Source organism: Lontra canadensis, unplaced genomic scaffold (genome assembly GCF_010015895.1).
Source record: "Lontra canadensis isolate GAN:19392208 unplaced genomic scaffold, GSC_riverotter_1.0 scaffold5, whole genome shotgun sequence".
NCBI lineage: Eukaryota > Metazoa > Chordata > Mammalia > Carnivora > Mustelidae > Lontra > Lontra canadensis.
Genome location: NW_022630999.1, coordinates 16,802,759 through 16,830,537, shown reverse-complemented (window position 1 = coordinate 16,830,537; position 27,779 = coordinate 16,802,759). Strand labels below are relative to the sequence as shown.

At 38.9% G+C, this 27,779-nt stretch overlaps 1 protein-coding gene across 3 annotated transcripts; it reads left to right on the top strand.

The window, feature by feature from the left end:
- Nucleotides 1-13,728: 13,728 nt before the first annotated feature.
- Nucleotides 13,729-26,523, top strand: LOC116864205 (zinc finger protein 300-like). Of its 3 annotated transcripts, none has more exons than XM_032851581.1 (6): nt 13,729-13,820; nt 15,935-16,062; nt 16,873-16,966; nt 18,168-18,294; nt 18,659-18,754; nt 24,494-26,523. In XM_032851581.1, exons 3-6 carry the CDS (start codon nt 16,952-16,954, stop codon nt 26,035-26,037), a joined length of 1,782 nt encoding a protein of 593 aa, XP_032707472.1. In that variant the 5' UTR covers nt 13,729-13,820; nt 15,935-16,062; nt 16,873-16,951; the 3' UTR covers nt 26,038-26,523. The 3 variants fall into 3 exon arrangements, with proteins under 3 accessions (XP_032707472.1, XP_032707470.1, XP_032707471.1); XM_032851579.1 differs by lacking the exon at nt 13,729-13,820 and adding an exon at nt 14,573-14,686 and having other exon boundaries at nt 15,887-16,062; XM_032851580.1 differs by lacking the exon at nt 13,729-13,820 and having other exon boundaries at nt 15,407-16,062.
- The last annotated feature ends 1,256 nt before the right edge of the window (nt 26,524-27,779 follow it).

Sequence of the window (27,779 nt, the reverse complement as noted above, 5' to 3'; positions counted from 1 at the left end):
GTCCAGATGCTGCCACTCCTCCTGAGTGAAATCCACAGCCACATCCTTGAATGATACCAGTCCGTGCAACAACACATTCCTATTCCAACTAAAGTCATCAGTATTGCACAAAATGGAAAAAAAAAAAAAAGCATGGCAACTCGTTTAAAGCATATTCATTATTTGATAACGTTTGCTGAACTTTAGCTCCATTTCCTTTTGGGTGATATTATACTAATTTGGTCTCATTCTGTTTCTCTAGCACTATGCTTTGATGCCCATTTTTCTAGTTTTATGTTTCATTTTGTGGGTAACACAAAAATCATATTTGAGATACTTTACACTGTGTGTTCATTATTCATTAGGCCATTCATTCACTAAATCATCAAGCAAACATTTTCTGAACACTCCATAATATCTAGAACAGATTGTCCTAGATACAAGGACCAAATATTGAATCTGATCCAATTGGCACGGCACAGAAAAGATACTCACTTGGTATCAAATTATACAAAGAGAAGAAGGCACCGCATCAAACGCTCTTGATAAGTTGTTTTAACAAAGAAATAAAATATTTTAATTGTCAATGCTTCAAAATAACAACGTACTAAATATTTGTTTTGCTACTTTTCATTTTCCTATAGTTGTATGATACAACAGTAAGAGGATTTAATGTTGTAACCAAAATTTTTAAAGGTCATAGAACAACTATAACCATTATAAAAAAAATCCCACTGATTATTAAGATTGCTTTGCATGGTTTTAGCTCACATGGTCATTTTTAGTCTTCCACTACTGTTCCTATATAATGGAAAAAACTAACTCTCTTGGGACTCGGTCATTCTCTGCAGCCTTTGGGTGAAGACAGAGATCTATGAATACAGAGGTAAGGGGAAGGAATGGAGCCATGACAGACCAGGTATAACTTGAAGATCCCAGAATCACCGGTGTAACAAAGCCACACAGGGGTGCCTCAGCTGTTGGGTTGAGGAAGCCACTCTGTGGGAGAAGGTCTCCTGGGCCCTCCAGAATTCATTGTGAGAAAAACCACAGATTCGCACTAAGATTTGTCTGCAAGAATATCTGTTGCAGCACTTTTTAACACACTGAAAAGTTGGAACAACAAACAAACAAATACACACTCCAAAGGTAAGGTAATTTATGGTCATCAAAAATGATGCTCTCAAATATTTAACTGCATGTAATGGCAGTTGGTGCCCATCCTTCTCTGACCATTTATTCATGCCTTCTGTGGATCCTAACCCGGGCTGTAGGAACACAGACAGGTTGGTGTCTGAAGGTAGAATATACCAGCAACAGGTTCTCAGTGGGACCCAGGAACTGCGGAAGAGACACCAACAGACCCGGGAAATATAATGTCTACATGGTGAGATTCGTGCAACAGTCTTTCTGGAATCTTTCCCAGGGAAGGTGAGATCCCTGTGTTTTAAGCTAAGGGAGAGTAGAGATCAGTTAAATTCTATGTTTTAGATTGGGAGACATATATAGAATAGAAGATTTGGAGGAAAATATTTGGGTTTGAATTTACCTGCTGGCTATTTGACCTTGGGCAAGTGAGTCAACGTCACCTCTCCAGGCTCAGTAAAATTAGAAATAATATCTGTGTTTTATCAGTGATTAAGGTAAGAATCATTGATTAAGGTAACACAAACATATTTTACAAAACAACCTAATGTTAGTATGTTAATGTGTGTGTGTGTCCATGCTGACTGTTCCCTCTACCCAGCACACTCTTCTATTTCTTTCTTTTTTTAAAGATTTATTTATCAGAGAGACAGAGAGTTGGGGAGGAAGGAGCAAAGGGAGATGAAGAGACTCTCAAGCACACCCCCCAGCTGAGCATGGAGCCAGACACAGGGCTCCATCTCATGACTCTGAGATCATGACCTGAGCAGAAAAAAGAGTCAGATGCTTAACCAGATTGAGTCAACCAGGTACCCCCACTCTGCTCTTTCTTCAAGTCTTTGCTCAAAAATCACCAAGGAGGCCTCTGCTGTCTACCTAATTTGAACTTCATTCCCCCCATTTCCCTTACCCTGACCTACTTTTTCTTTGTGTATAAATTCTAATATATCATTTACTATCTAATATACTATATGATTATGCTTATTATTAATTGGCTGTCTCTACTTACAAAAAGTAAAATTTCATAACAGCAGGGATTTTTGTCTACTTCATTCAGTACTGTATATTCAGTACTATATCCCCAGCACCAGAAACAGTGCCTGGTTCATGGATGCCCAATAAATAGTCATTTTTAAAAATACAGTTATATGTAGTAAATTTCATAAAATGAGCCTTATCACAAGGGTATACATATGCAGTATTTTACAGTATTTTATCTGTTTTTTAAATGTGCCTGCTTACTGTAGGATTCCATTTATATGATATTCTGCAAAGGCAGAATTAACCTATAGAGATAGAAATTGTAAAACTGGTTGGTTTTTAAGGAGATGGGGGGAAGGGCTGACTAAAAAGCAGCAGAACTTTCTGGGGAATTAAAATGTCCTGTATTTTGATGGGGGTGGTAGTTACACGGGTGCATCAACACACTTTACACTTTTGTTCTCTGTAAATTATATGCAAATCATTCTGTGTAAATTATACCGGACCTAAAAGTACTGGCAAATAAAAATACTAGTCTTGGCTCATGAAACAGATTTCACCACCCATACTCACTAGTGGGTTGCAGCCGATGGTCTGAAAAACTGACTTAGAGGGCTCCTGTAAGGGTTAAAGGTTAGATGCCTTTGGAAAAGCAGGCAGCACTCCACCTAGAACATTTCAGACCTTCAGTAAAGCTTGGTTCTGTTTCTGCACCCGGGAGGGCGCTTCTCACCTTAGTGTCCACTACTAGGCGCGCACTGGCACCGCCGGATGCGCTCCAGGCACGACACCTGCAGCGCTACACCAGCAAGAATTCAGTCCCGGGACCTCGCCCACCCCGGGCTCACAGACCCAGATTGAGAAGGGTCGCTGTAGCTTTTGACACCACCCGGATCCACACGTACCCCAAAGTCTTGCTGAACCCTATTGTTCTTTCCTATCCTCCACGAGCCCGCACCTCCAGCCCCGATCAAGACCAACCAGACGCGGTGCTTAGCGCCTCGGTACTCGCCCCCTCCCCTGGGACACTGCCGTGAGAATCAGGAGGGCACACATGCGCGGAAGAGGGCGCCTCGCGCGGGGCTCAAGGGAGCCGGGTCCCTTGGACTGCGAAATACATCTCCCAGAAAGCCTGCGTTGCGGCGCTGCACATGCGCAGCGAGAGTCCGGGTGTCGCGGCACTTTGCAACTTATGCCAGCACTACGCCCCCTCCGTAGGTCTCCAAGCTCTTGCTCCAAATAGACCCAGATGGAGGGTCTAATGGGCGCACTGAGCTAGGAGTCCAGTGACATCGGCAAGACCTCCAACGTTTCGAGAATTCTACCAGTCGTGAGCACGTTTCTTTAAAAGTTTGAGGACTTAACTCTGGAATTTGAGTTTGAGCCCAAAGCCTTTCAAATTTTTGTGGTCAGCCTTTCTGCTTTCGTGAATGGACCTGTGAGTACAGAGTTTTGACGAAAGGGGAAATACGTCTCAGAGATTTCATTAAAATGCCTGTAAATCAAAGTTAGCAATGGGATATTTTCTAAGAACACAAACAAATTAATTTTGATTGCACAAATATGAAGACCAATAGCTAACTCGTCTGAGTAACAGTAAAAAGAAAAAATTCAGAGGGGCACCTGGTGGCTCAGTGGGGTAAAGCCTCTGCCTTTGGCTCAGGTCATGATCCCAGGGTTCTGGGATGGAGCCCGACTTGGGCTCTCTGCTCAGCAGGGAGCCGGCTTCCCTTCCACCTCTTTGCCTGCCTCTCTGCCTACTTGTGATCTCTGTCTGTCAAATAAATAAATAAAATCTTGAAAGAAAGGAAGAAAGAAAAGAAAGAAAGAAAGAAAGAAAGAAGGAAAGAAAGAAAGAGGAAAGGAAAAAAAGAAAAGAAAAGAAAAGAAAGAAAGAAAGAAAAAGAAAAACTCGAGAAAACCTAGAAACCGTTTTCCTCTACAGGGCGGTTCAATGTTATGAAGATGCTGTGGCTCCAAATTGATCTAGTGCCACGTGAATCAGTGCCCTGATAGGTATCTGTAGTTCTAGGGAAATGTTATTTGGCAAAAAAATATAATTTTTGGATGATCACTCCCTGTTGTGCCAGGTTCCTGGCTTAAAAGTTACAACAAAAAGAAATACCTAAATAGCATTTACTTGGAGTAAAGAATATGACTAGCAAAATAAAGATTTGTCCTTGGTTACTGAAAGGTAGCCTCTAGATGCTTGGAATTTCCCTAGTAATGTCCCTCCTGGGCCCTAATCATTCATCCTACCTAGATGATTCATGGTGGGCCCTTGGATAGTTAACAGTAAGAAGATGACTCAGGGTAGGGGCTGGCCACTCCACAAAGATGTATGCCTAGAGAGTTGGGGTTTTGAATCACAAGATAGCATTTGGTGGACCTCTCAACCTCTGAGGAGTGAAGCAGGGTTGGAGATTGTGTTCAGTTTGAAGGTCAGTGATTCAATCATTCATGCCTAGGTAATGAGACCTCAATAAAAACTCTGGACATTGAGCTCAAGTGAACTTCCCTTGTTGGCAATATTATATATATCGTCATACATTGAGGTGTTCAGAGGGTATGACATCCTGACTCAACACAGAGAGGACAACAGAAGTTTCATTTTTGTAACCCTTTCAGACCTCACACTGTGAGTTTCTCCCTTTGGCTAGTTCTCCTTCATATCCTAATGCTATAATAGAACTGCAGTCATTAGTATAGTGCTTTCCAGAGTTCTGTGAGTCATTGAAGTAAATTATTGAAGTATCATAGGGGTACTGAGAATCCCTAAATTTTTAGCCCACTAGCCAGAGGTGCCCAGAGGGTGGTCAGAGAACTCCTGGGCTTCTGGCTGGGGACTGAAGTGAGGGCAGACTTATGGAGGATTGTGCACTTAACTTGTAAAGTTTGGCCCAGTTCCAGCTAGTTGGTGTCAGAAATCACTGAGACTATGTATTATGCATGATTCTAGGTGCTCTAAATATATTAACTAATTTAATGCTCCCTAACAACTCTATGAAACAGATTCTATTATTAACCCCATTTTAGGCATGAAAGAACTGAGACACACAGATTAATCCACTTATTGGGATACAGAGCTAGTTAGTGGGAGAGCAAGGCAAAATGGCTGTAGAGCATAGGTTGTCAACTGCCACTCTCTGGCCACATCAACCAGCTGCCTATTTTTGCACTGTCTGTGACCACAGAATGTTTTTTACATTTGTAAATGACCAGAAAAGAAATTAAAAGAATAGAGGTTTATTTGGGTCTTAGTTTATATAAGTGACTTGTGATGACACAGAGAGGTCTTTTCATTGAAAGAAAAGTTTGATATTACTCAAAGTTTGCCTAGAAATGGGACGCAGGGTCAAAGTTTCTGGGTCCCAATTCCACTGAGGGCGTTCCTCACACCAATAATACGCAATTCTCTGACATCAGCCAGGTGTCCTATGACCTAACTCAATTCTGCCACATCCCCCGGGAGATAGCACCAGATCCCACAGGTTAAGGGTTCAGTCCTACAAGACTGACACCCCTTCCCACTTCAGACCCTAGCCACAAACAAGCCCAGGTTATTATATGCTTCTGACGACCAGCTACTGAGTGGAGTTCCCACGCCTCTTTCTTCAACTACAGATGCCAGTCACAAGTCTAGTTGTTACTTGTAGTTCTGACTGACTATAAATCAGAGGTTCCCGCCACCCCTTCCTCGGATTCAATTAATTTGGTCGAACCACTTAGAACTCAAATATTTTGCTTACTAGATTACTGATTTATTATAAAAATATATGACTCAGGGGTGCCTGGGTGGCTCAGTGGGTTAACCCTCTGCCTTCGCTCAGGTCATGATCTCACCTGGGATCAAGCCCCACATCGGGCTCTTTGCTCAGTGGGGAGCCTGCTTCCCTCTTTCTCTCTCTGCCTGCCTCTCTGCCTGCTTGTGATCTCTGTCAAGTGAATGGATAAAATCTTTTAAAAAATTAAAAAATATATGACTCAGGAATGCTAAATGGAAGACATATGGAGGGCAGTAATGGGGAGAGGGTGTGGAGCCTCCACACTCACAGAACAAGCCACTCTCTCCATATCCTCACATGTTCACCAACCTGGAAGCTCTTCAGACCCTGTCCTATTGGGTTTTTATGGGAGTTTCATTACATAGGCATGATTGATTAAGTCATTGGCCATTGGTTTTTGATTCAACTTCCAGCCCCTATCCCATCTCTGAAGATCAGGGAGTGGGACTGAAAGTTTCATCCCTGTGTTCTTTGTTGGTTGCCCTGGCAACCAGCCACAATGTTTAGGTGCTTTCCACAAGTCACATCAGTAATGTAAACCCAGTAATGGTGGAAAAGGGCTATTATGAGTAATAAGACACCCATTTCACATTTATGGCTCTAAAGCAATTTCAGAAATTGAGGGCAGGAGACCAATAGGATGACAAAATATGCTCCCATTGCTCTTATCACTCGGGAAATTCCAAGTATTTTGGAAGCTGTGATCCAGGAACCACTGACAATACCAAAGGTATAGAGAAATAGATTTTGGTCATCTGAGTGACCAGGTATGTTTTTCTTATAGATTATAGTATCACACAGGGCCATAGGGAGAAGCATCAGTGTTAAGAGGTAGGAGTAAAGGCGTAGCCCTTTCTTTTTTTTTTTTTTTTAAGATATGAATGCTTTTAAAAAATTCTAGTATAGTTAACATATAGTGTTATATTAGTTTCAGGTGTACAATATGTGATTCAACAATTCCATGCATCACTGAGTGCTCATCACAATAAATGCACTATAGACCATAGCCTTTACGGGCGTTTTCATAGGAAAGGATAGGCAGAACAGAGCAAACAGTTTAGGATGGCTGGTTTGAATAATTCTGGCGGGCTTTGGAATATTGGGACTGTCCTTAATTTTCTATTACCTGGGCCTGGATTCATTTAGGGCCGGAGAATATTAGCTTGGTGTGTGACTGTTAGATAAAGGAGGTGGTTAAGAGCATGGACTTGGGATTGGCTGGTTTACCTATGAGAGGAATGCTGTCAGGCAAGTTATCACAGTAGGAATGAACTAGTTCTAGGAGTTTCCCCAGCCAGCAATGACCTCCATCCCAGGAGGTCAAAACATCATAACATAGATAAAATTAAAAATATGCTTAATATAAAATAGTATCTCAAGGTACATGAACATTATGTGAAACTCTAATTTTAGTGTCTATAAATAAAGTTTTATTGGAACACAGCAGCATTTATTTATTTACTATTGTCTATGGCTGCTGCTACTCTGCAATGGAGGAATTGACTTATGAGAGAGGCCATATGGCCTACAAAACCTCAATTGTTTACTATTTGGCCTTTTATTAAAAAAAATTTGTCAGCCTCTGCTCTGTAGTAAATGCTCTTACTCTGTGTGAAATACTGCACTAAAATGAAACTGTAGGGGCGCCTGGGTGGCTCAGTGGGTTGAAGACTCTGCCTTCAGCTCGGGTTGTGATCCCCGGGTCCTGGGATCGAGCCCCGCATCGGGTTTTCTACTCAGTGGGGAGCCTGCTTACCCGCCCCCCCCCCGCCTGCTTCTCTGCCTACTTGTGATCTGTCTGTCAAATGAATAAACAAAATCTTTAAAAATAAATAAATAAATAAATGAAATGAAACTGTAAAATTATGAACATTTAAAAAAATATAAGGTTATATGTACTAAATCTTTGGGTGGGGAGACTCTTTAACATGTTACTATAAGGAAAAAAGATTAAAATGGAAAATATTAAAACTTTATGGTAAAGAACAATTATAAAGGTATTTCCACTTCTAGGCAGATGGAGTAGATACAGTTTTCCCTCGTGCTTCCACCAAGGAATAACTCAGAATTCTATACATCTTCTGGGACTGCACTGTTTTCTGTCTTTCTTAGTTTTTTGTTTGTTTGTTTTTAAGATTTTATTTATTTATTTGAGAGAGAGAGCAAATAAGAGAAAGCATGAGAGGGGAGAAGGTCAGAGGGAGAACCAGACTCTCCATGGAGCTGGGAGCTCGATCCGAGACTCGATCCTGGGACTCTGGGATCATGACCTGAGCTGAAGGCAGTTGCTTAACCAACTGAGCCCCCCCGAGCGCCCCTGGCTTTCTTAGTTTCTATTAAGAGTCAATTGATAATCTTAGTCTTCAAAAGGAGTATGTCTGCTTTCCTCGTATGTCTGCTTTCCTCTGACTACTTTTAAGATTTTCAGCTTTTTAAAGAACATCTTCATTGAGATATACTTCCCCCACTTAAAGTGCCTAATTTAGTGGCTTTTAGTATAGTCACAGATATGTGCAACCATTGCCGCACTCAATTTTAGAACATTGTTATCACTTCAGAAAGAAACTCCATACTCTTCAGCTGTCACTCCACTATTCACCACATTCCCAGCCCTAAGCAACCAGTAGTCTACTTTCAGTCTCTATAGATGTACCTATTCTATTTATATTTTCATTTAAATGGAATCATATAACGTGAACTCTTTTGTGATTGGCTTCTTTCACTTAACGTAATATAGTCAAGGTTCACCCGTATGGCAGCATTTATCAGTGCTTCATTCTTTTTATGGCTGAGTAATATTCCATTGCATAAGCATGTACCATCTTTTCTTTATCCATTTAGCATTGATGGATGTTGGCTTGTCTGTACCTTTTGACTTTTATGATTAATTATGTAAATAGTGTATACATTTTGGTGTAGACAAACCACTTTCAGTTGTTTTGGTTAGATTCCTGGTGGGGGTTGGGGGGGGGCGCCTGGGTGGCTCAGTGGGTTAAGCCTCTGCCTTCAGCTCGGGTCATGATCCCAGGGTCCTGGGATTGAGCCCATCAGTGGGGAGCCTGCTTCCCCCTCTCTCTCTGCCTGCCTATCTGCCTACTTGTGATCTCTCTCTCTGTCAAATAAATAAATAAAATATTTAAAAAAAAATAGATTCCTGGCAGGGGAATTCCTGGGTCCAATAGTAATTCTATGTTTAACCATTTGAGGAACTGCCAACTGACTGTCCAATTTTACATTCCCACCAGCAGTGTACGAGGGTTCTGATTTCACCACATCGTCATTAACCACTAACATTTGTTATTGTCTGACTTTTTGATGCGAGCCGTCCTAGTGGGTGTGAAGTGGTATCTCATTGTGGTTTTGATTTGTATTTCCCTGGTGAGTAATAATGTCAAACATTTTTCATGTGTTTGTTGGGTATTTGCATATAGTGTAAGGGAAGGACTCAGTTTCATTCTTTGTCATGTGCTTAGCAAATTTTCCCAGGACCATTCGTTGAAAGAACAGTCCTTTCCTCGTTGAATCATCTTGCCACCCATGTCAAACACCACTTGAATATAGGTGCATGGGTTTATTTCTGGACTCTCCATTCTATTCTCTTGATCTGTGTGTTTACCCATATGCTAGTACCACATTACTTTTATTACCATGATTTTGTAATAACTTTTGAAATGAGGAAGTGTGAGCCCTCCAACTTAGTTTTTTCTCAAGGTTGTTTTAGCTATTCTGGGTCTCTTGTAATTCCACATTTAAGGATCATCTTTCCCATTTCTGTGAAAGAAGCCACTGAATTTTGATAGGAATTTCATTGAATCTGTAGATGCCTTTGGGGAATATTACATCTTAAAAATATCAAGTTTTCCAATCAATGATTGCATACTGCCTTTACTTTTCCTTAGGTCTTTAATGTTTTTTTCCCAGGAATGTTTTTGTAGTTTTCAATGTAAAAGTGTTGTAGTTGTTTGGCTTAACTTATTCCTTGGTATTGTATTCCTTTGGAAACTATTATAAATAGAGTTGTTAACTTAATGCCCTTTTTGAATTGTTCATTGATATCGTATAGAAATACCACTTACTTTCTATGCTGATCTTGTTGTGTCCTACAACTTCAATGAATTCCTATAATAGCTTTAATAGTTTGTATGTGAAGCAGGAGGAGGATTTTTTTTTTTTAACTAAGATTGTGTTACCTGTGAATAGATACAGTTTTACATCTCTCTTTCTAATTTGTATGCCCTTCTTTTCTTTTCCTTGGCTAATTTCTCTGGCTGGAATTTCAACACAGTGTTGAATAAAGGGCTGAAAGAAAACATCCTTGTTCTGTGCTTGATCGTAGAGGAAAAACTTTTAGTCTTTTACGATGAATATGATATTATTTGTGAGTTATTCATAAGTGGTCTTTATCATGTTTAGCAAGTTTCTTTCTGCTCCTCGTTTGTTGTGTTTTCATCATGAAAGGGTGCTGGACCTTGTAAAATACTATTTCTGCACTAATTGGGATGACCAGATGATTATGATTTCATCCCCCTTGGCTCTTAATGTACATTGATAGATTTTTAAATGATGAAGGACTTTTTTATTTCTAGGATAAATCCCACTTTGTTTAAGGTGTATAATCCTTTTAATATGTTGTATTTGGTTTGATGACATTTTGTTGAGGATTTTCTCATATATATTCATAAGAGATGTGGGTTTGTAGTTTTCTTGTGATGTCTTTGTATGACTATCACTTCACACCCACTAGGATGGATAGCATCAAAAAGTCAGATAATCTTGGAAGGTCTGAGAATTTTCATTAATTCTTTATGTGTTTTGTAGAATTTGCCAGTTAAGCCATCTAGTTCAGAGCTTTTCTCTTTTTTTGCTTACTGACTCAGTCTATTTGTTGTAAGTCTGCTAAAGGACTGTTCTATTTCTTTTTGAATCCATTTCAGTAGTCTGTGTGCTTCTAGGAATTTGTCTTTTTTCCAGGTTATCAAATTTGTTGGTATGGAGTTGTTCATAGTATCTTTATAATCTTACTCATCTACAGTTCTGTATTAATGTTGCCACCATCATACAGTTAACCTTTGAACAACTTGGGGTTTAGGGGCAATTACCCAGCCCCCATGCAGTTGGAAATCCACGTATCACTTTTCACTCCTTCAATATGTAAATAATAGCCTCCTGTTAACTAGAAGCCTTACCAATAACAGTTGATTAACACATATTTTGTATGTTGGATGTGTTATATACTGTATTCTAGAGAATATACTGTATTCTAGCTAGAGAAAAGAAAGTGTTACTAAGAAAATCATAATGAAAATACATTTACAGTAGCATACTGTATTTACTGAAAAAAAATCTTCATGTAAGTGGACCCATGCAGTTCAAACCCATGTTGTTCAAGGGTCAACTGATTTTAGTAATTTGGGTCTTTGTTTCTTAGTCAGTCTAGTTAGAGGTGTGTGAATGTTGTTGATCTTTCAAAGAACCAACTTTTGGTTTTGTTGATGATTTCCATTGTTTTTGTTCTCTATTTTGTTATTTCCACTCAAATCTTTATTATCTCCTTCCTTCTGCTAGCTCGGGGTTTAGTTTTCATGTCTTTCTAGTTACTTAAGTTGTAAAGTGAGGTAATTGCTTGCAGTATTGCTTCTCTCTCTCTCTTTTTTTTTTAATGGAGGCATTTACAACTCCAAACTTGCATCCATACACTGCCTTTGCTGTATCCCGTAAGTTTGGCGTGGTGTGTGTATTTCATTTGTCTCCAAGTATTTTTAAATTTACCTTGTGATTTCTTAGTTTACCCATTGGTTGTTTAAGAGTGTCCTGTTTAGTATCTACATATTTGTCGACTTTCCAGCTTTTCTTCTCATAAATTTCCAGTTTCATTCCCTTGGGGTTGGAGAACATAATATATATGATGTCAGTGTTTTAAAATGTACTGATACTTGTTTTGTAGCCTAAAATATGGTACATCCTGAAGAATGTTCCATGTAAACTTGAAAAAATTAGTATTCTGCTATTGTTGGCTATAGTGTCCTATATGTCACTTAGGGCTAGTTTAAGTTTTAATCAAGTTCTTTATTTCCTTACTGATTTTATGTCTCTTTGTTCAATCCATTATGCAAAGTGGGATGCTGAAGTCTCCCACTGTTATAGAACTGTGCATTTCTCCCTTTAATAATGTCATTATTTGCCTCAATATTTTTGGTCTTTGTTGTTTAGCATATAAAGATTTATAATTGTTAATCTTCTTGATAGATTGACCCTTTTGTCAATATATAAAGACCTTTTGTCTCTTGTAACAACTTCTGACCTTATGTTAGTTTTGTCTACAATAATATCATAAAGATGAAAGTTAGGGGAGGGCAGAGTTGTAAAGGGTCAGTGCTTTGTGTGCTGTTAAAATTACGTTGGTAATGATTCAAAGTAGTTTGTTATACATTTAGGATGTTAATTATAATTATAATAATTACTAAATACTAAATAAGACATATTCAAAGAAAAATTAAGCAGGGAATAAAAATAGTATACAGTAAAAAAAATATAAAAGAAGGCAGTATTGAGGGAATTGAGGCACAAATATAGTAAGACACATAGAAACAAATAGCAAAATGACATAAGTTCTTAATAGTAGTCACTTTAATGTAAATAGATTAAATTAATGGAGGGGGGAAAAAAGTGCTCCAGCCATATATTATCACCAACTATATGCTGTCTCAGCATGTAAGATGTTTTCATTTTCTTTGATAAATTTATAGAGTGAATTGAACTGGCCTAGATTTACATTTGCAGTGTCTGCTGAAATTTTTTATAGATGAACAAAGCCTAGCTTACAATTGGACAAGATACCAACAATTTTATATTGTCTTTAGTTTCATGAAAATCTTTTAAAAATGAAGATGATAGTTTGACCTCTACTTTTCAGCCCAAGAGTGAAGAGCTAGGGGATTTTTTTTCTTGTCCTGATTTGATGTATCATCTGACATACTGTTGAAAGCAGTATTGGCTCTACACTGTAAGGGGCCAACACATCTGTTACCCAAGTTTCTCCTTTTGTGTGTCCACAGGCCATTCTAGCTGCAACATTTGAGTTTGGAAATGTAATGCTATTCAGTTTTATATATCAGTGAATAAAACTATACAATAATACATGTTTATGCTTTCTGTCTAATATAATTGGGCAATCACTATTTTCAACTCATTATCTATGTCTTTTGGGGAGACAAAAACCTTTTTATTTATTTAGAAGTAATTGCCTGTCATCCTAGATTTGTTTTAGTCTCCATATGTGCTTTCACTGCCCCTTCACCACTATGCCCAAGCCTGAATTCTCTTTTGCATATAGGGCAATTTGCTGTTTATTTACCTCTGTAATCCAGGTGTCGATGTATCTTTATATCCGTCATTAAAATAAGAGGCTTTTTTTTGGTGATGTAGGGGTCATGCTGTCATTGGTACTGTAATTCTCATTTTCATTTCTGAACTCTTAGAAAACACGATCACAACATTTACAATATTAAGAACTAAACTAGCGCTATGTCCGTACAAAGCACAACAGTTAATCCACAAAGCCAAAGACTGTAAATGCTTATGAGTGCCATGCATTTAAGTTACACACTTAAAACGCATCACTCCTGAGTGATGCAACGATGGATAGCTAATTCATTACTGCAAACCACAGTCATGGTTGCCAACATCAGAAACCGGCCGGGGTGGGGGGCGGGGGCGGGGGCGGGGGGCTACAGCAACGATGACTAAGAAAGGCCCAAAATCTGTGCCTTATCCACTTGAGTTTAAAAACAGTGTTGCTCACCGCCTTACTTTTTGATTCACTTTACAGGTTTCACACTTTGCCTCAACTTTTCCCACCGATCTCCTCAAACCTGGACCTTTTCAGTCCAGACGAAGGATTTCCTGGGACATTCCAGACAAACCTGGACGGTCAGTCACCCTTCCCCCGTCTCTCTCTTCCACTCGTTTCAGTTTTCTCTTTCAGTGTTCCCCCTACCTTAATTATCTCCTAGTCTCAGACCTTGGTCTCTCACTCTCATTCCCCCTCTCTCTCCTCTTTTGTCCCTTAGTCTCCCTCCATTCTGTTTCTCAGATTCTCCATTATTTTGTGACTCAGTCTCCTCTTTCCTGTATCAGTTTTCCTTTTTTCATCAGTCGGTCCCTGCAACATATTACTGTGGTTGTAATTTCCCTTAGGCGGATTCCTTCTCATTGTTTTTAGCATAATTAGCGGTTTATAACACCCCTTCGCTCCCTGGAACATCAGTTGTGCCCCTCGGTCCCACAGTGGAATCATCCGGTGTAGGGCTGAACCATTATCAGTACTTTTAAGTAGAATCGCCTCCAGTGGATTGTACCATTCCAAATTCCTCTTTCCCAGTAAAGGACTGTACTACTGCTACTTCTTCCCCAATCCTCCTGTTAAAGCTCTCATTGGTTTGTGTAATACTTTCCGTCATCTTGCCTCGTCCCCTCGCTGCCACGGTGGCACAGTCCAAACTCAGGTTAAGAATAAACCGAATTCCTCCGCGTGTACGGACCTGACAGGACTCTCAATATGGCGACTCCCATTAGGAGACACAGTGCGTGGGAGTCGCCATCTTGCTTCCTGAACAAAGCCAACGAGGACGCCAAGTGGGCAAAATCACACTGCAGGACTCGGCGCATGCTTCGGAGCCGCGCGCCGCACTCTCCCAGACAGGAAGCGGGAGAGTTCTTCGATCCATGTTAATCTGTGACAGCTGTCGGGGGTTATGCTGGGATGGACGTTTCGGGACCTGATAATCGAGCTGGGGGTCAGAAGGGGGATTTATGGATTAAGTCATTAGGAAGTCGGGGTTGGGCGGGGTTCTGTGAGGGTCTGTAATTGGAGGTCTATGCAGACTGATGGGAAGTCTGTGGGATGAATGTTAGGTACGTACAAGGGGTCAGTAATAGGGAGAGCAGTATGATCTGTGGGTCGGGGATGCAGGTGTTGGAGTATCCCGTGTGCCAGTGATTTGTGGACCTGTATGGCCAGTCTTGCGATCGGGGTTCCGTGGAGGTGCTCTTTGGGATTTGTGATTTCTGCACCTGGTGATTCAGTGATTTGTTGGGAGTCGATAATGCAGCCAGAGACTGGTAAGGGTCAGCTCTAGTTTAGTGGGAAACACCTCACTTTACAATTTCTGCAGGTCAGAGGCCGCCCCCACGTTGAAGCACCTCCTCGGATGATTTCTCAAACCTCCATCTCCCTCCATCACTCACGTCCTTATAGAAGAAAACATTCTATAAACAAACAAAGAAAGAAAACATTCTTCTATAAACAAACAAATCTAAAGGATTAACCTTATTATTGTCCATTCCCTCTAGTCAAACACCACCAGGAACACCCTGTAATTGATTAAGTTGGGTTTATGGCTCTAGCACCTAGCTGGGAACACGTACACCATGGAGAAAACGGCGGGGCGGGTCGGGGCAGGGGCTTCTGGTAAGAGAGCGTTAGAACTTCTTATAGGACTTATCCTTGTGTTAGGTGATTTTGAGGAAGGCCTAAGGGGGTGGACCTTGCTCTGAATTGGATATTGAGAGAAGTGGGGTAATTCAGTGATGGGGGATTTCAAATATCTAGGGTGAGGAGACTATCCTGACGGTAAATCTGTAATAGGTGAGGAAGTCGTAGTCGCTCATATTAACTCGGAGAGGGGGTGTTTTGTGTATTGGACAATGTTGATGCTTCGCCTGTCTGTGTTCAGACATGATTTCAGGGAGGTCTTGTTTTTGTCTTATTCTATCATGGTCACAGAGTGACCTTGTCTGGTGTTGATGTTCTGTGTAATTAACTTAAAGAGGAGAATTTGAGGGTCAGGCCAGCTCTGAAATGTGAGGGCTGCTTTTTTTCTTCTTCTTTTCTTATATGAGGTGTAATTTCAGCCCCGTGTCTTCCTGTTTATTGAAAGTGTTCTACATTCTGTTCCGCAAACATTTATTAAACCCCTGCTTTTTACTTGTTTCAGAGCTCCGTGTCCAAAGAGGAGCATGACTATTGGATTGTTTCCTTCCAGGTTTATTTTGACACAGCCTGGGATAACCCCATAGGAAACAGTCTGCCTTTCATGGGAGTACTCACTTCCTGTGAATGAGTTCAGCCTTCTCTGCATGACCCATTCTGGGACTGAGAAGAATTTACCAGGTAAGTATCTTTCTGCATTGTCGTATATTCCTGTTCATCTATGGTTCTGTGACACTATTTTCTTACATAGATGACTGCACTGTTGAATATCAGCAATACAAACTTAAACAAAAACATGTTAAAATCAACAAAGTCAACAGTTTTAATCTATGGATATTGACTTAGCAAGAGAATTTGCTAGATTAGGGGAAAAATGTAAAAGAGCTCTTAGGATTTTGCCAGCTGCTTGTGTCTAGGGAATATGGTTCTCAGTTTTCTACTTGGTCATTCCTATTCTTATTGTCAGGGAACTGCCCCATCTGTAGTTAAATCTTCCATACATATGTATACATGATTATTGTCTTACGGTAGAGTCTTACAGATAGAATTACAAATAGAACTGCTGGTTCAAAGGGGAACAATAAGGTGTTTGTGTATTAACAGAAATATCTGCCTTCATCCAATTAAAAATACACCTTGTAGGGAAGCCTGGGTGGCTCAGTGGGTTAAGCCTCTGCCTTTGGCTTAGGTCATGGTCTCAGTGTCCTGGAATTGAGCCCCGCATCAGGCTCTCTGCTCAGTGGAGAGCCTGCTTTCCTGTCTCTCTCTGCCTGCTGCTCTGCCTACTTGTGATCTCTGTCTGTTAAATAAATAAATAAAATCTTTTAAAAAATAAAAAAATAAAAAAAAATACACCTTTTACAAGATCTATGTAATCATATTACAAGAGGACTTTTTCACGTGGTGCTTATAGACCCTTCTATAAGGATCAAATGACCTTCTATAAGGTGACCTGATTTCCATCTGACTTCTGGTTGTGGTTGTTTCTAGACTGGTAAATGGCTCCTGGAGACTTAGTCTTTCAATCCTGATTCCTCAGACCTCTGCTTTTTTGGAAGAGAAGCAGAAAATGACCAAGTCTTATGTAAGTTGCTTGCTTATTTTGTACTTGATTTCCATATAGTCAAATGGAAAAGTGCAGAAAGCTAGAAATCAGAATTAGGGAAAAGGTAGAGAGAGCAAAGACATGGAATGAGTTGCTATGTACTATGTACATTTATGTGGTTTTAAGCCACATAAAGCAACTATTATAGTTCACGTATATGTTTGTTATATGTACGTTTTATATAAATATAATCCATATCTATATTATGTATTTTATATAAGTGTGTAAAAATTAAAGTGCAAATTTGAAAAAAATAAAGTCAAATTTATTCAGTCTTTTCTAGCAGCCACAGTGGAGAGATAGAGGATATCATATACATGATCTGGCATTCTCCACAAAAAAAATCAACTGAATTTTCAATGAAAATATTTCTTGCCATTAAGACAAAAATAAATTTATTTTGGGGGATCTTCTATAGATGATGTCCTGACCTATACTTCTGCATAAGTGTGTCAGATTTTTTGTGGTTGTGTCTTTAAATTTTTTTTTTTTTTAGAAGGCAGTCAGCATAAAGTTAGAGCTGAATTCTATAAGCATTATTCTTTGGGGGAACTAACATATAGTTTATCCAGAGATAAAACCTAGAAAAGGGGGAATGATTTCTTTCCATAGCCTTTGCTATGGTCCCATGGTTTGTGAAGGTACTCCCCAACTGAATGCCAGTTTTGGTTCATTTTTTTCAATTTATAAAATCATTTTGCTATATTTTGTCTTGGCTTGAATTATCCCTACTTGGTAAAAACATTAAAAAAAACATTGAAAAATACAAAAAATAAAAATTATAAAGTGAAAGGGACCCTCAGCATTCCCTTTCTCCTGGGATAACCAGTATTAATAATTTGTGGTGCTTAGATTTTTTTTTCTCCATCTGGAAGTCATTGATTCTCTTGTTTTTAAAACATCAAGTTTCAACTTTATTACTGAACTGATTGACTGTCCAATGTTCCCAGAACCACTTGTTGAATACACTTATTTGAAATGCTGCCTTTATTGAATTCCCATTTGTGATTAAGCCTCTTTGCTCTTCTATTCTTCAAATGTGTTTGATTCCTCTTGCTAAAGACAGAATTTTACATCATTTTTCTGAATAGGCATGGTGTAGCACTGGGCATATGATTTGGCATGCTATGGTAAAAATAAGAACGATCACTTCAGATTGAACAGGAATGTGCTGTTATAGGGTCCATTGTCATTTGAGGATGTGGCTATAGCTTTCACCAAGGAGGAGTGGCAGCAACTGGACCGCGCTCAGAGGACCCTGTACAGGGATGTGATGCTGGAGAACTTCAGCCACCTGGTCTCGTTGGGTAAGGATGGCTTCCCCCATATCACAACAATTCCCAATCCAGTGCCTCTCTCTTCTCCTTTAATCAAGTTGGGTGGGTTCCTGGCATAGGTAATGACTGACTGTGTGCTCTCTTTTTTCTCTCCAGCAGAAGGCCAGTGCTCTGCCGAGAGCCAGCTGGACAGCTTCACTGTGGGGCTCCTAAAATAGCACTTTTTTTTTTTTTAAATGTAGGGTTTGACTCAGGACCCTGAGATCAAGAGCTGAGCTGAGCTGAGATCAAGAGTCGGACACTTTGACCGACTGAGCCACCCGGGTGCCTAGAACCCTTTCTTTTTTTTCTTCAGTGTAGCCAACCGAGTTCCTCTCTGATTTCTCCATAATAGGGCATCCAGTGTCCAAACCAGATGTCATCTCCAAGTTGGAACAAGGACAAGAGCCATGGATTGTAAAAAGAGATATACCAAGTTGGATCTATCCAGGTAAAAAGCTGGCATGTGGGAGTCAAGGGAAGTGAAATCTCAGTTTCTTTGTTTTTGATTTTAATTGGCGGGTGGCTGAGATTTATGCTTCCAACCAGATTGGCCGCTCCTGTCCCTTCTTGCTCCTGTGCTGAGTATGTAGTAAGTATTCAACAACTTGTTAATTAATAGTGAACCATAAAGAGAAGAAAAATTTCTTTCTGATTCACTCAACAATTATATCTTTAGTGGCTTTCTGGAAGAAATTCAAAGGCAATAGAAGTCAGATGCTTTTCAGGACCACAGGTTGTACATGGAAAGACAAGACATCAGAGTTCATGGCTGCATAAAATCGTACCACCAATATAATTAATGTTTTATGATTTCCTGAAAATTATAGTCTAAAGAGATGTGGCATAACTTAAAAAGGCATGTTTTCCAAACAAGAACCAGCTACTCTGAAGTATATTTGAAGTGTGGGTTAGGCAAGAGGAGGGTGAAGGCAAGCTCAGGCAATGGGTGTGTACAAATTCTTGGAGTTAGGAATCATTGTGGCTTTTCTGCAGAAATTTGCTAGGCTTGCCTTCAATAAAAACTACTTATTCGGGGAATAAAGGGATATAAGCATGGATACACAGTGTGAATATGGACAGGTAAAGTCCATACTGTAGCTGTACTCTGAATTTTCTACTGTTTTATTTATACAACTTTGAGATCTAACTCACATGCCTTACAATTCACCCATTCAAAGTTAACAATGTAGTGGTTTTATCATATTCGCAGATATGTGAAACGATTGCTGCAGTCAATTTTAAAACATTTTATCACCTACGAAAGAAATCTCGTACCCTTTTGCTATCACACCCCTGCTCCGCATCTCCAGCCCTAAGCAACCACTAATCTGCTTTCACTATTGATTTACCTACTCTTGATATTTTATTTAAACGAAATTGTACAATATGTGATCTTTGTGATCTTTTGTGACTGGCTTCTTTCATTTAGCATGCTGTTTCTGAGGGTTATCACGTTATAGTATGTATCCGTACTTTGTTTCTTTTTTGGCTGAATAATACTCCATTGTGTGGATACACTACATTTAGTATCCATTCATCAGTTAATGGATATTTGGCTTGTGTCCACCTTTTGGAAACATGAATAATGCTGCTATAAGCATTCATGTGCAAGTTCTTGTGTAGGTGTATGTTTTACTTCTTCTTTGGTAAAAGTGGAACTGCTAGGTCGTATGGGAACTCTGGGTTTAACTAAAATCATCTGTAATGACTAATTATGTTGAGTGTAATTTTATCTGCTTGTTGGCCATTATGTATCTTCTTCAGAAAATAGTCTATTGAGAGACTTTGTCTATTTTGAATTATTTGTCTTTTTATTATAGAATTGTAAGAATTCTTTATAGAGGTAAAATTCTTACGCAGAACTTACATGGAACTCCAGAAAGTCCGGTTTTTCTATTTTTCTTTTGTTGCCTTTGCTTTGGTATCGTATCCAAGAATCTGTTGCCAAATCCAAGGTCATGAAGATTTACCCCAAGTTTTTTTTCGAGAAGTTTTATACTGTCAGTGCTCTTACATTTAGGTCTTTGAGTTAATTTTTGCACATGGTGTGAAGTAAGTGTCCAACTCCCTTCTTTTGCTTGTGGCAGTCCATGTGTTCCAGCACTACTGATTGATTTTTATTTTGATTATGACATGAGTTTTAATTTATTTTCTTTAATACCACTATATGTAAATACAGTGTTGTATTAGTTTCAGGTGCACAGTATAGCAGTTCAGCAATTCCGTATATTTCTCAGTGCTCATCAAGATAAGTGAGCTCTTAATCCCCTTCACCTGAGTCACCCATCCCCTCACCTACCCCATCACCCACCTCCCCTCTGTTTGTTCTCTGTAGTTGAGTCTGTTTTTTGGTTTGTCTCTTTTTTGTTAGTTTCTTCCTTTGTTCATTTGTTTTGTTTCTTAAATTCTACATAGGAGTGAAATCAAATGGTATTTCTCTGACTGGCTTATTTCATTTAGTATTCTACTCTCTAGATCCATCCATGTTGTTGCAAATGGCAAGATTTCATTCTTTCTTATGGATGAATGATAAAATTCCAAGAATTCAATATTCTGATGGCCGAATAATATATGTGTATATGTATACCACATCTTTATCCATTCATCTGTTGATGGACACTTCCATAATTTGGCTGTTGTAAATAATGCTGCAATAAACATAGGGGTGCATGTATCCCTTTGAGTTAGTGTTTTTGTATTTTGGGGGTAAATACCCAGTAATGTGATTACTGGATCATTGGGTAGTTCTGTTTTTAATTTTTTTTTTTAAGATTTTATTTATTTATTTATTTGTCAGAGAGAGAGAGAGAGAGAGAGCGAGCGCACGGGAGAACACAAGCAGGCAGAGGCAGAGAGAGAAGCAGGCTCCCCACTGAGCAAGGAGCCCGATGCGGGACTCGATCCCAGGACGCTGGGATCATGACCTGAGCCGAAGGCAGCGGCTTAACCAACAGAGCCACCCAGGCGTCCCTGTTTTTAATTTTTTGAGGAGCCTCCATACTGACTTCCACAGTGGCTGCACCAGTTTGCATTCCCACCAACAGTGCGCAAGTGCTCTCTTTTCTCCACATCCTCACCACCACTTGTTGTTTCTTGAGCTTTTGATTTTAGCCATTGTGACATGTGTGAGGTGCTATCTCATTTTGGTTTTGATTTGCATTTCCCTGATGATGAGTGATGTTGAGCATGTTTTCTGTGTCTATTGGCCATCTGGATGTCTTCTTTGGAGATATGTCTGTTCATGTCTTCTGCCCATTTTTAATTATATTATTTGGTTTTTGGGTATTGAGTTGTATAAGTTCCTTAAATATATTGGATACTAACCATCTACCAGATGTGTCATTTGCAAATATCTTCTCCCATTCTAAGGTGGTCTTTTAGTTTTACTGGTTTTCTTTGCTGTGCAAAAGCTTTTTATTTTGATGCAGTCCCAATAGTTTATTTTTGCTTTTCCATTGCCTTGCCTCAAGAGACACATCTAAAAAGATGTTGTTAGGGCTGATGTCAGAAAAATTATTCCCTATACTCTCTTTTAGGATTTTTATGGTTTCAGTTCTCATTTAGGTCCTTAATCCATTTTGAGTTTACTTTTGTGTAAGGTGTAAGAAAGTGGTCCTTTTTCATTCTTTTGCATATAGGTGTCCAGTTTTCCCAACACCATTTGTTGGAATGATGTCTTTCCCATTGCATATTCTTGCCTCTTTTGTTGAAGATTAATTGACCGTAGAACTGTGGGTTTATATCTGAGCTCCCTATTCTGTTCTTTTGATCCATGTGTCTGTTTTTGTGCCAGGACCATATTGTTTTGATTACTGCAGTTTTGTAGTATAACTTGAAGTCTGAATTGTGATGCCTCTAGTTTTGTTTTTCTTTTTCAAGATTTCTTTGGCTATTCTGGATCTTTTGTGGTTCCATACAAATTTTAGGATTATTTTTTCTAGTTCTGTGAAAAATGCTGTTGGCATTTTGGTAGAGATTGCCTTAAATGAGTGGATGGCTTTGGGTAATATAGACATTTTAACAATATTTGTTCTTCCAATCAATGAGCATGGAATGTCTTTCTGTTTGTGTTATCTATAATTTATTTCATCAGTGTTTTATAGTTTTCAGAATACAGGTCTTTTACCTCTTTGGTTAAGTTTATTCTTAGGTATTTTATTATTTTTGGTACAGTTGTAAATGAGATTGTTAATTTTTCTTTTAGCTGCTTCATTATTAATGTAAAGAAATGTAATAAATTTCTGTACATTGATGTTGTATTCTGTAACCTTGCTGAATTCATTTATCAGTTCCAGCAGTTTTTTGGTGGCATCTTTAGGGTTTTCTAAATGTGGTATCATGTCATCTGCAAATAGTGGAGGTCTTACTTCTTCTTTACCAGTTTGGATGCCTTTTATTTCTTCTTGTCCTATTGCTGTGGCTAGGACTTCCAGTAATATGGAATAAAAGCGGGCATCCTTGTCTTGTTCCTGACCTGAGAGCTTTTGCTCATTGAGTATGATGTTAGCTATGGGTTTTTCATATATGGACTTTATTATGTTGAGGTATGTGCCCTCTGCACCTAATTTTTTGAGGGTTTTTATCATGAATATATGTTATACTTTGTTAAATGCTTTTTCTACATCTATTGAAATGATCACTTGGCTTTATCCTTTTTCTGACTGATATGACGTATCAATTAACTTTTTGGCAAATATTAAACCATCTTGCATATGGAATAAATCCTACTTGATCATAGTGAATAAATTTTTTAATGTATTGTTGGATTCTGTTTGCTAATATTTTGTTGAGGATTTTCTCATCTATGTTCACCAGAGATATTGGCCTATAGTTCTCTTTTTTTGCTTTCTGCTTTCTCAAATCTAATAAGCCCATCTGGTGAAATTTTAATTTCAGCCTTAGAATTTTCATTTGGTTCTTTTATGTTTTAACTTACGCAAAATAAATGTTGGGCATAGAGTAAGTTAACTACTACCACAATCATGATACAAAAGAGTTCTAATAGTCAAAATTTCCTCTTCCTGCCTCTTTATAGAAACTAGTTTCTTTATATGCTTTTTTCCTCTTCTGAAATTACATATTTGTTCACTCATTGCCTAGCAGTCTTTTCCTTTAAGTTCTTTAATATGTTTATAATAGCTTCTTTGGGATCTTTATTTACAAAATATAGCATTTGTACCCACATAGAGTCATTTTCTATTGACTGATTTTATTCCTTAGTTTAGATCAGTTTTCTGTTTCTTTATATGTCTAGTAATTTTTGGTTGAAAATGCTACATCGTAGATGATATGTTGTAGTGTGGATTCTTCTGATCCTTCTAAGGGTTTCTGTTTTGTCTTAGAGGCATTTAACTTGCTTAGGCTTAAACTGAAATCTTTTTGTCCTATAGAGTGTCATTGCTGATGGCTCTCTTTAGTTCTTGTTTGTTTGTTTAAGTCTGGCTCTCTAAGAGACTCCCCTCCACCTTTGGATAAGGTAGAGGTAAGCTAGTGATTTGGGCAGAGGTTGTATGAGACATCAAACAAAAGCGTGGCTTTCACTGTTTGCTGCCCGAGTAGTGCATGTTTCAGAACACTTTACAAGTATAGCAAATTTGCAAGACTCCAAATTTTCAATCACTGTTGGGCTCTCTAGAATATCTTTTTACAGATCTTTTAGTGGTCAGGTGGAGGTATATGGACGGTATTATCTCAACCTTTTATGACTCTTTTGGTTCCAAATTCCTGTTAAATTTCTTGCTACTCTTACTAACAGCATTAAGCTGTATCTTGTGGATTTGTGTTATCTTTTAATGCCCCATAAACTAGGGATGGGAGATGGGAAAACCCTGAGAAAGAATGCTAGCTCCCCATTCTTACATAATGAAGTAGAAGTTTCTGGTGAGTAAGCATTTTTCAGCTTATTACCTCCTGCTAATAGTTTTTCAGTGCCCTAAATTAGTTGCCTTTTTATTTTATTTGTTTTTGTACTTGGTTTTTTTGGGAGCAGAATTCCTCAACTACCTCAGCCATCACTACTGGAAGTAAAGTCCATCTTTAATTACTAGTGATAAATTTACATTTTCAAATGGCCTATTGCCCTCCCAGTTCTCTGTCTCCTGGACCATCATATATCATCCATTTATTTTTACATCTTTCGTCCTCTACTAAATCTTTTTATCTTTTTGATTTTTTTTTATTCTTTCAGAGAGGGAGACTAGACTTGAAAATCCTCAGTTGGATATACCTGGAGGTGTTTCCTTCCATAAGGAGATATTGGCAAATGTGACAAGGGAGCATTCATTGTACTCCATTTTTAAGGTCTGGCAGGGTGATGACCATCTGGAGAGAGATGCGGAAAATCAAGACAAACTTCTTAGGCAAGTCATGGTCATCAAAAACAAAACAGTTTCTGAAGAGTCAGGCTATTCATATAAGACGTTAGGAAAAATATTTCATGACTACGCAGACCTAGATGCTTCAAGACAAGGACTGTATGACTGTGACTCATTTGAAAAGAGCTTGGAACCTAATGTAAAGTTATTCAGTTGTAATAGGGGTTATGCAAGAAAAAACACTGATGAGAATTTTGGGTGTGGGAGTACACCTGTTTCTTCCTATTCTAAGCATGAAAAAATTCATAATGGAGTGAAACACTGTGAAGATCGTCAGTGTGGAAAGATTATCAGCAATAAACAATCTCTTGTTCAATATTTGAATGTTGAAACTGGAGAGAAGACCTGTGTATGCATTGAATGCGGAAAATCTTTTCTAAAAAAGTCACAACTCATCATACATCAAAGAATTCATACTGGAGAGAAACCATATGATTGTGGTGCATGTGGGAAAGCCTTCAGTGAGAAGTCACATCTCATTGTACATCAGAGAACTCATACTGGGGAGAAACCTTATGAGTGTTCTGAATGTGGAAAAGCTTTCTCTCAAAAATCATCCCTCATTATACATCAGAGAGTTCATTCTGGGGAAAAACCATATGAATGTAATGACTGTGGGAAAGCCTTCTCCCAGAAATCCCCCCTCATTATACATCAGAGAATTCACACTGGAGAGAAACCTTACGAATGTAGAGAGTGTGGGAAGGCCTTCTCCCAGAAGTCACAGCTGATTATACATCATAGAGCTCATACTGGAGAGAAGCCGTATGAATGTACTGAATGTGGGAAAGCCTTCTGTGAGAAGTCCCACCTCATTATACATAAAAGAATTCACACTGGGGAGAAACCCTACAAATGTGCTCAATGTGAGGAAGCCTTCAGCAGGAAGTCAGAACTCATTATACATCAGATAATTCATACTGGGGAGAAACCTTATGAATGTACTAAATGTGGGAAGACCTTCTCCCGGAAGTCACAGCTCATCATACATCAGAGAACACATACTGGAGAGAAACCCTACAAATGCAGTGAATGCGGAAAAGCCTTCTGTCAGCAGTCACATCTCACTGGACATCAGAGAATTCACACAGGAGAAAAACCTTATATATGCAGTGAATGTGGGAAAGCCTTCTCTCAGAAGTCCCACCTCCCGGGGCATCAGCGCATTCATACGGGAGAGAAACCTTACGTGTGTGCTGAGTGTGGAAAGGCCTTTTCCCAGAAGTCAGACCTTGTTGTACATCGGAGAATTCATACTGGGGAGAAACCCTATCAGTGTACTATCTGTGGTAAAGCATTCATCCAGAAGTCACAACTCACTGTACACCAGAGAATTCATACAGTGGTAAAATCATAAGAATGTATTAAGCACAGATAAAGTCTTCTTCAGTATTTTCTCAAGCCTTAAAAATGACACAAAACCCATGGATTTCAATGAGTTTGGGAACATCTTTACTGATAAAGTTCCTAATGTATTTAATTTTTTTATCAGCAATAATACAGACATCTCAGTTATATAAATAATGGGTATTTTCACTATGACATGTAAGACTTTTGAACTTGTGAACTGAATGATTAATATCATAAGTTACATATATAGTTTATTTTGAAGTTATGTATTTATGTTATATAATAAGAATTGGATATGTGATAATATTGTTAATGTTAACTTAGCATAATTATGGCTGTGCAGTAATTCCCCACAGAGGACATGAAGAAAGCTTGAGTCAGAAGAAGCCATGACCTTGAAACTGAGCCTGGGGGAAGAATTTGATTGTCATTTCTAAAGGTACCTGTAAAATTATTCTTGTAGATGGATTGAAAGACGGGTTGATAAGGTCCAATAAACGTAGTCTCTTTGGTTGGTTGTTTCATTTCAAGAATATAAGTTGATCTGTGTCCATGGATGGACCCAGGATCTTGGAATTGACACTTCTTGCTATTTCTTTCTTTTACTCTTCCTGTCTAGGAGCTTGGCATGTTGGAAAGACATAGATGGTCATGGGTTTTAAAGCTTATTCCACTACTCACCGATTGTGTAACTTCAGGGAAACCTTTTTTCATCCGCAGTATCTGTTCCCTCATCTATGTATAAAATTCTGGCAGAGAACATGTTTTTAGTTCGTATTTGTCCCCTTATCTTCCCTCTCTGTTCTTTTGCAGGAGGTTGCTAATACCCAGGTATATACCTTTAAATTTGATTTGCATTCCAGACACTGTGTTTTTGATTCCCTGATTTCTTTTTCTGTCTTTTTTCCATTAACACTGCTCTTGTGTCTGGTGGCCTAACTCATACTGTTGTAGAGACCTCACTTTTTATTTTATTTTGCAAATACATGTAAGTTATGGTGTTTGCACATAAAGACCCTGTGTGATACCATCACAGATCCTGTTTTACCCTTTCTCAGAAGCATCCGTTCTTTTTCCTAAGAATTGAATGGCCCTCAGGGAAAAATCCACAGGGAATGTGGAAGACATGCCTGGGGTAGCCTACATGGGCAGGTATGAATCAGGACATAAAAATCCCACCTGCTATCTCTAAAATGTTTCTCTATTCTTTGTTGTAGGCCCAACTCTTCTCTCATAAGAATCTTTAGGAAAGCATCTTGATGAGGAAAAGTCCTATGTAGCAAGGATGTGTGGCTAAATATGATTTCTGCAAGAAAGTTCCTACTTGATTCCTTCATATGTCCTGCTTAGCTGCTCTTTCTCTGCAGGGCCCCAGTGTTTACTATAAGAAGTTTAAGACTCTGTATGGGAACCTCTGCAGAGGACATGGCATGCTTAAAAAGATGTGCGAATGTGTATGAGAAAATTCTCTGTGTCATTATAAATAACAGTGATTGATATTGGATATGATTGGCCATTTGGACCTGGGAAATAAAACATTCAGGCATGTACCGTGGAGTGATCTGCTTTGAGAGGTCTTGATGGCAGTTGGTCCCATCTGGCCCTTACAGAAGCATTGGAAAATTAGGGTCTCAGGAACATACAGAAATGTTGTGAGAAGGAAATGATAATATGGTAACAGTTATGGAAATTGTGTGAGGAAAATAAAGATTCAAGAGTTCTTATCTTCTCGTGAGCCTTCCATTTTGC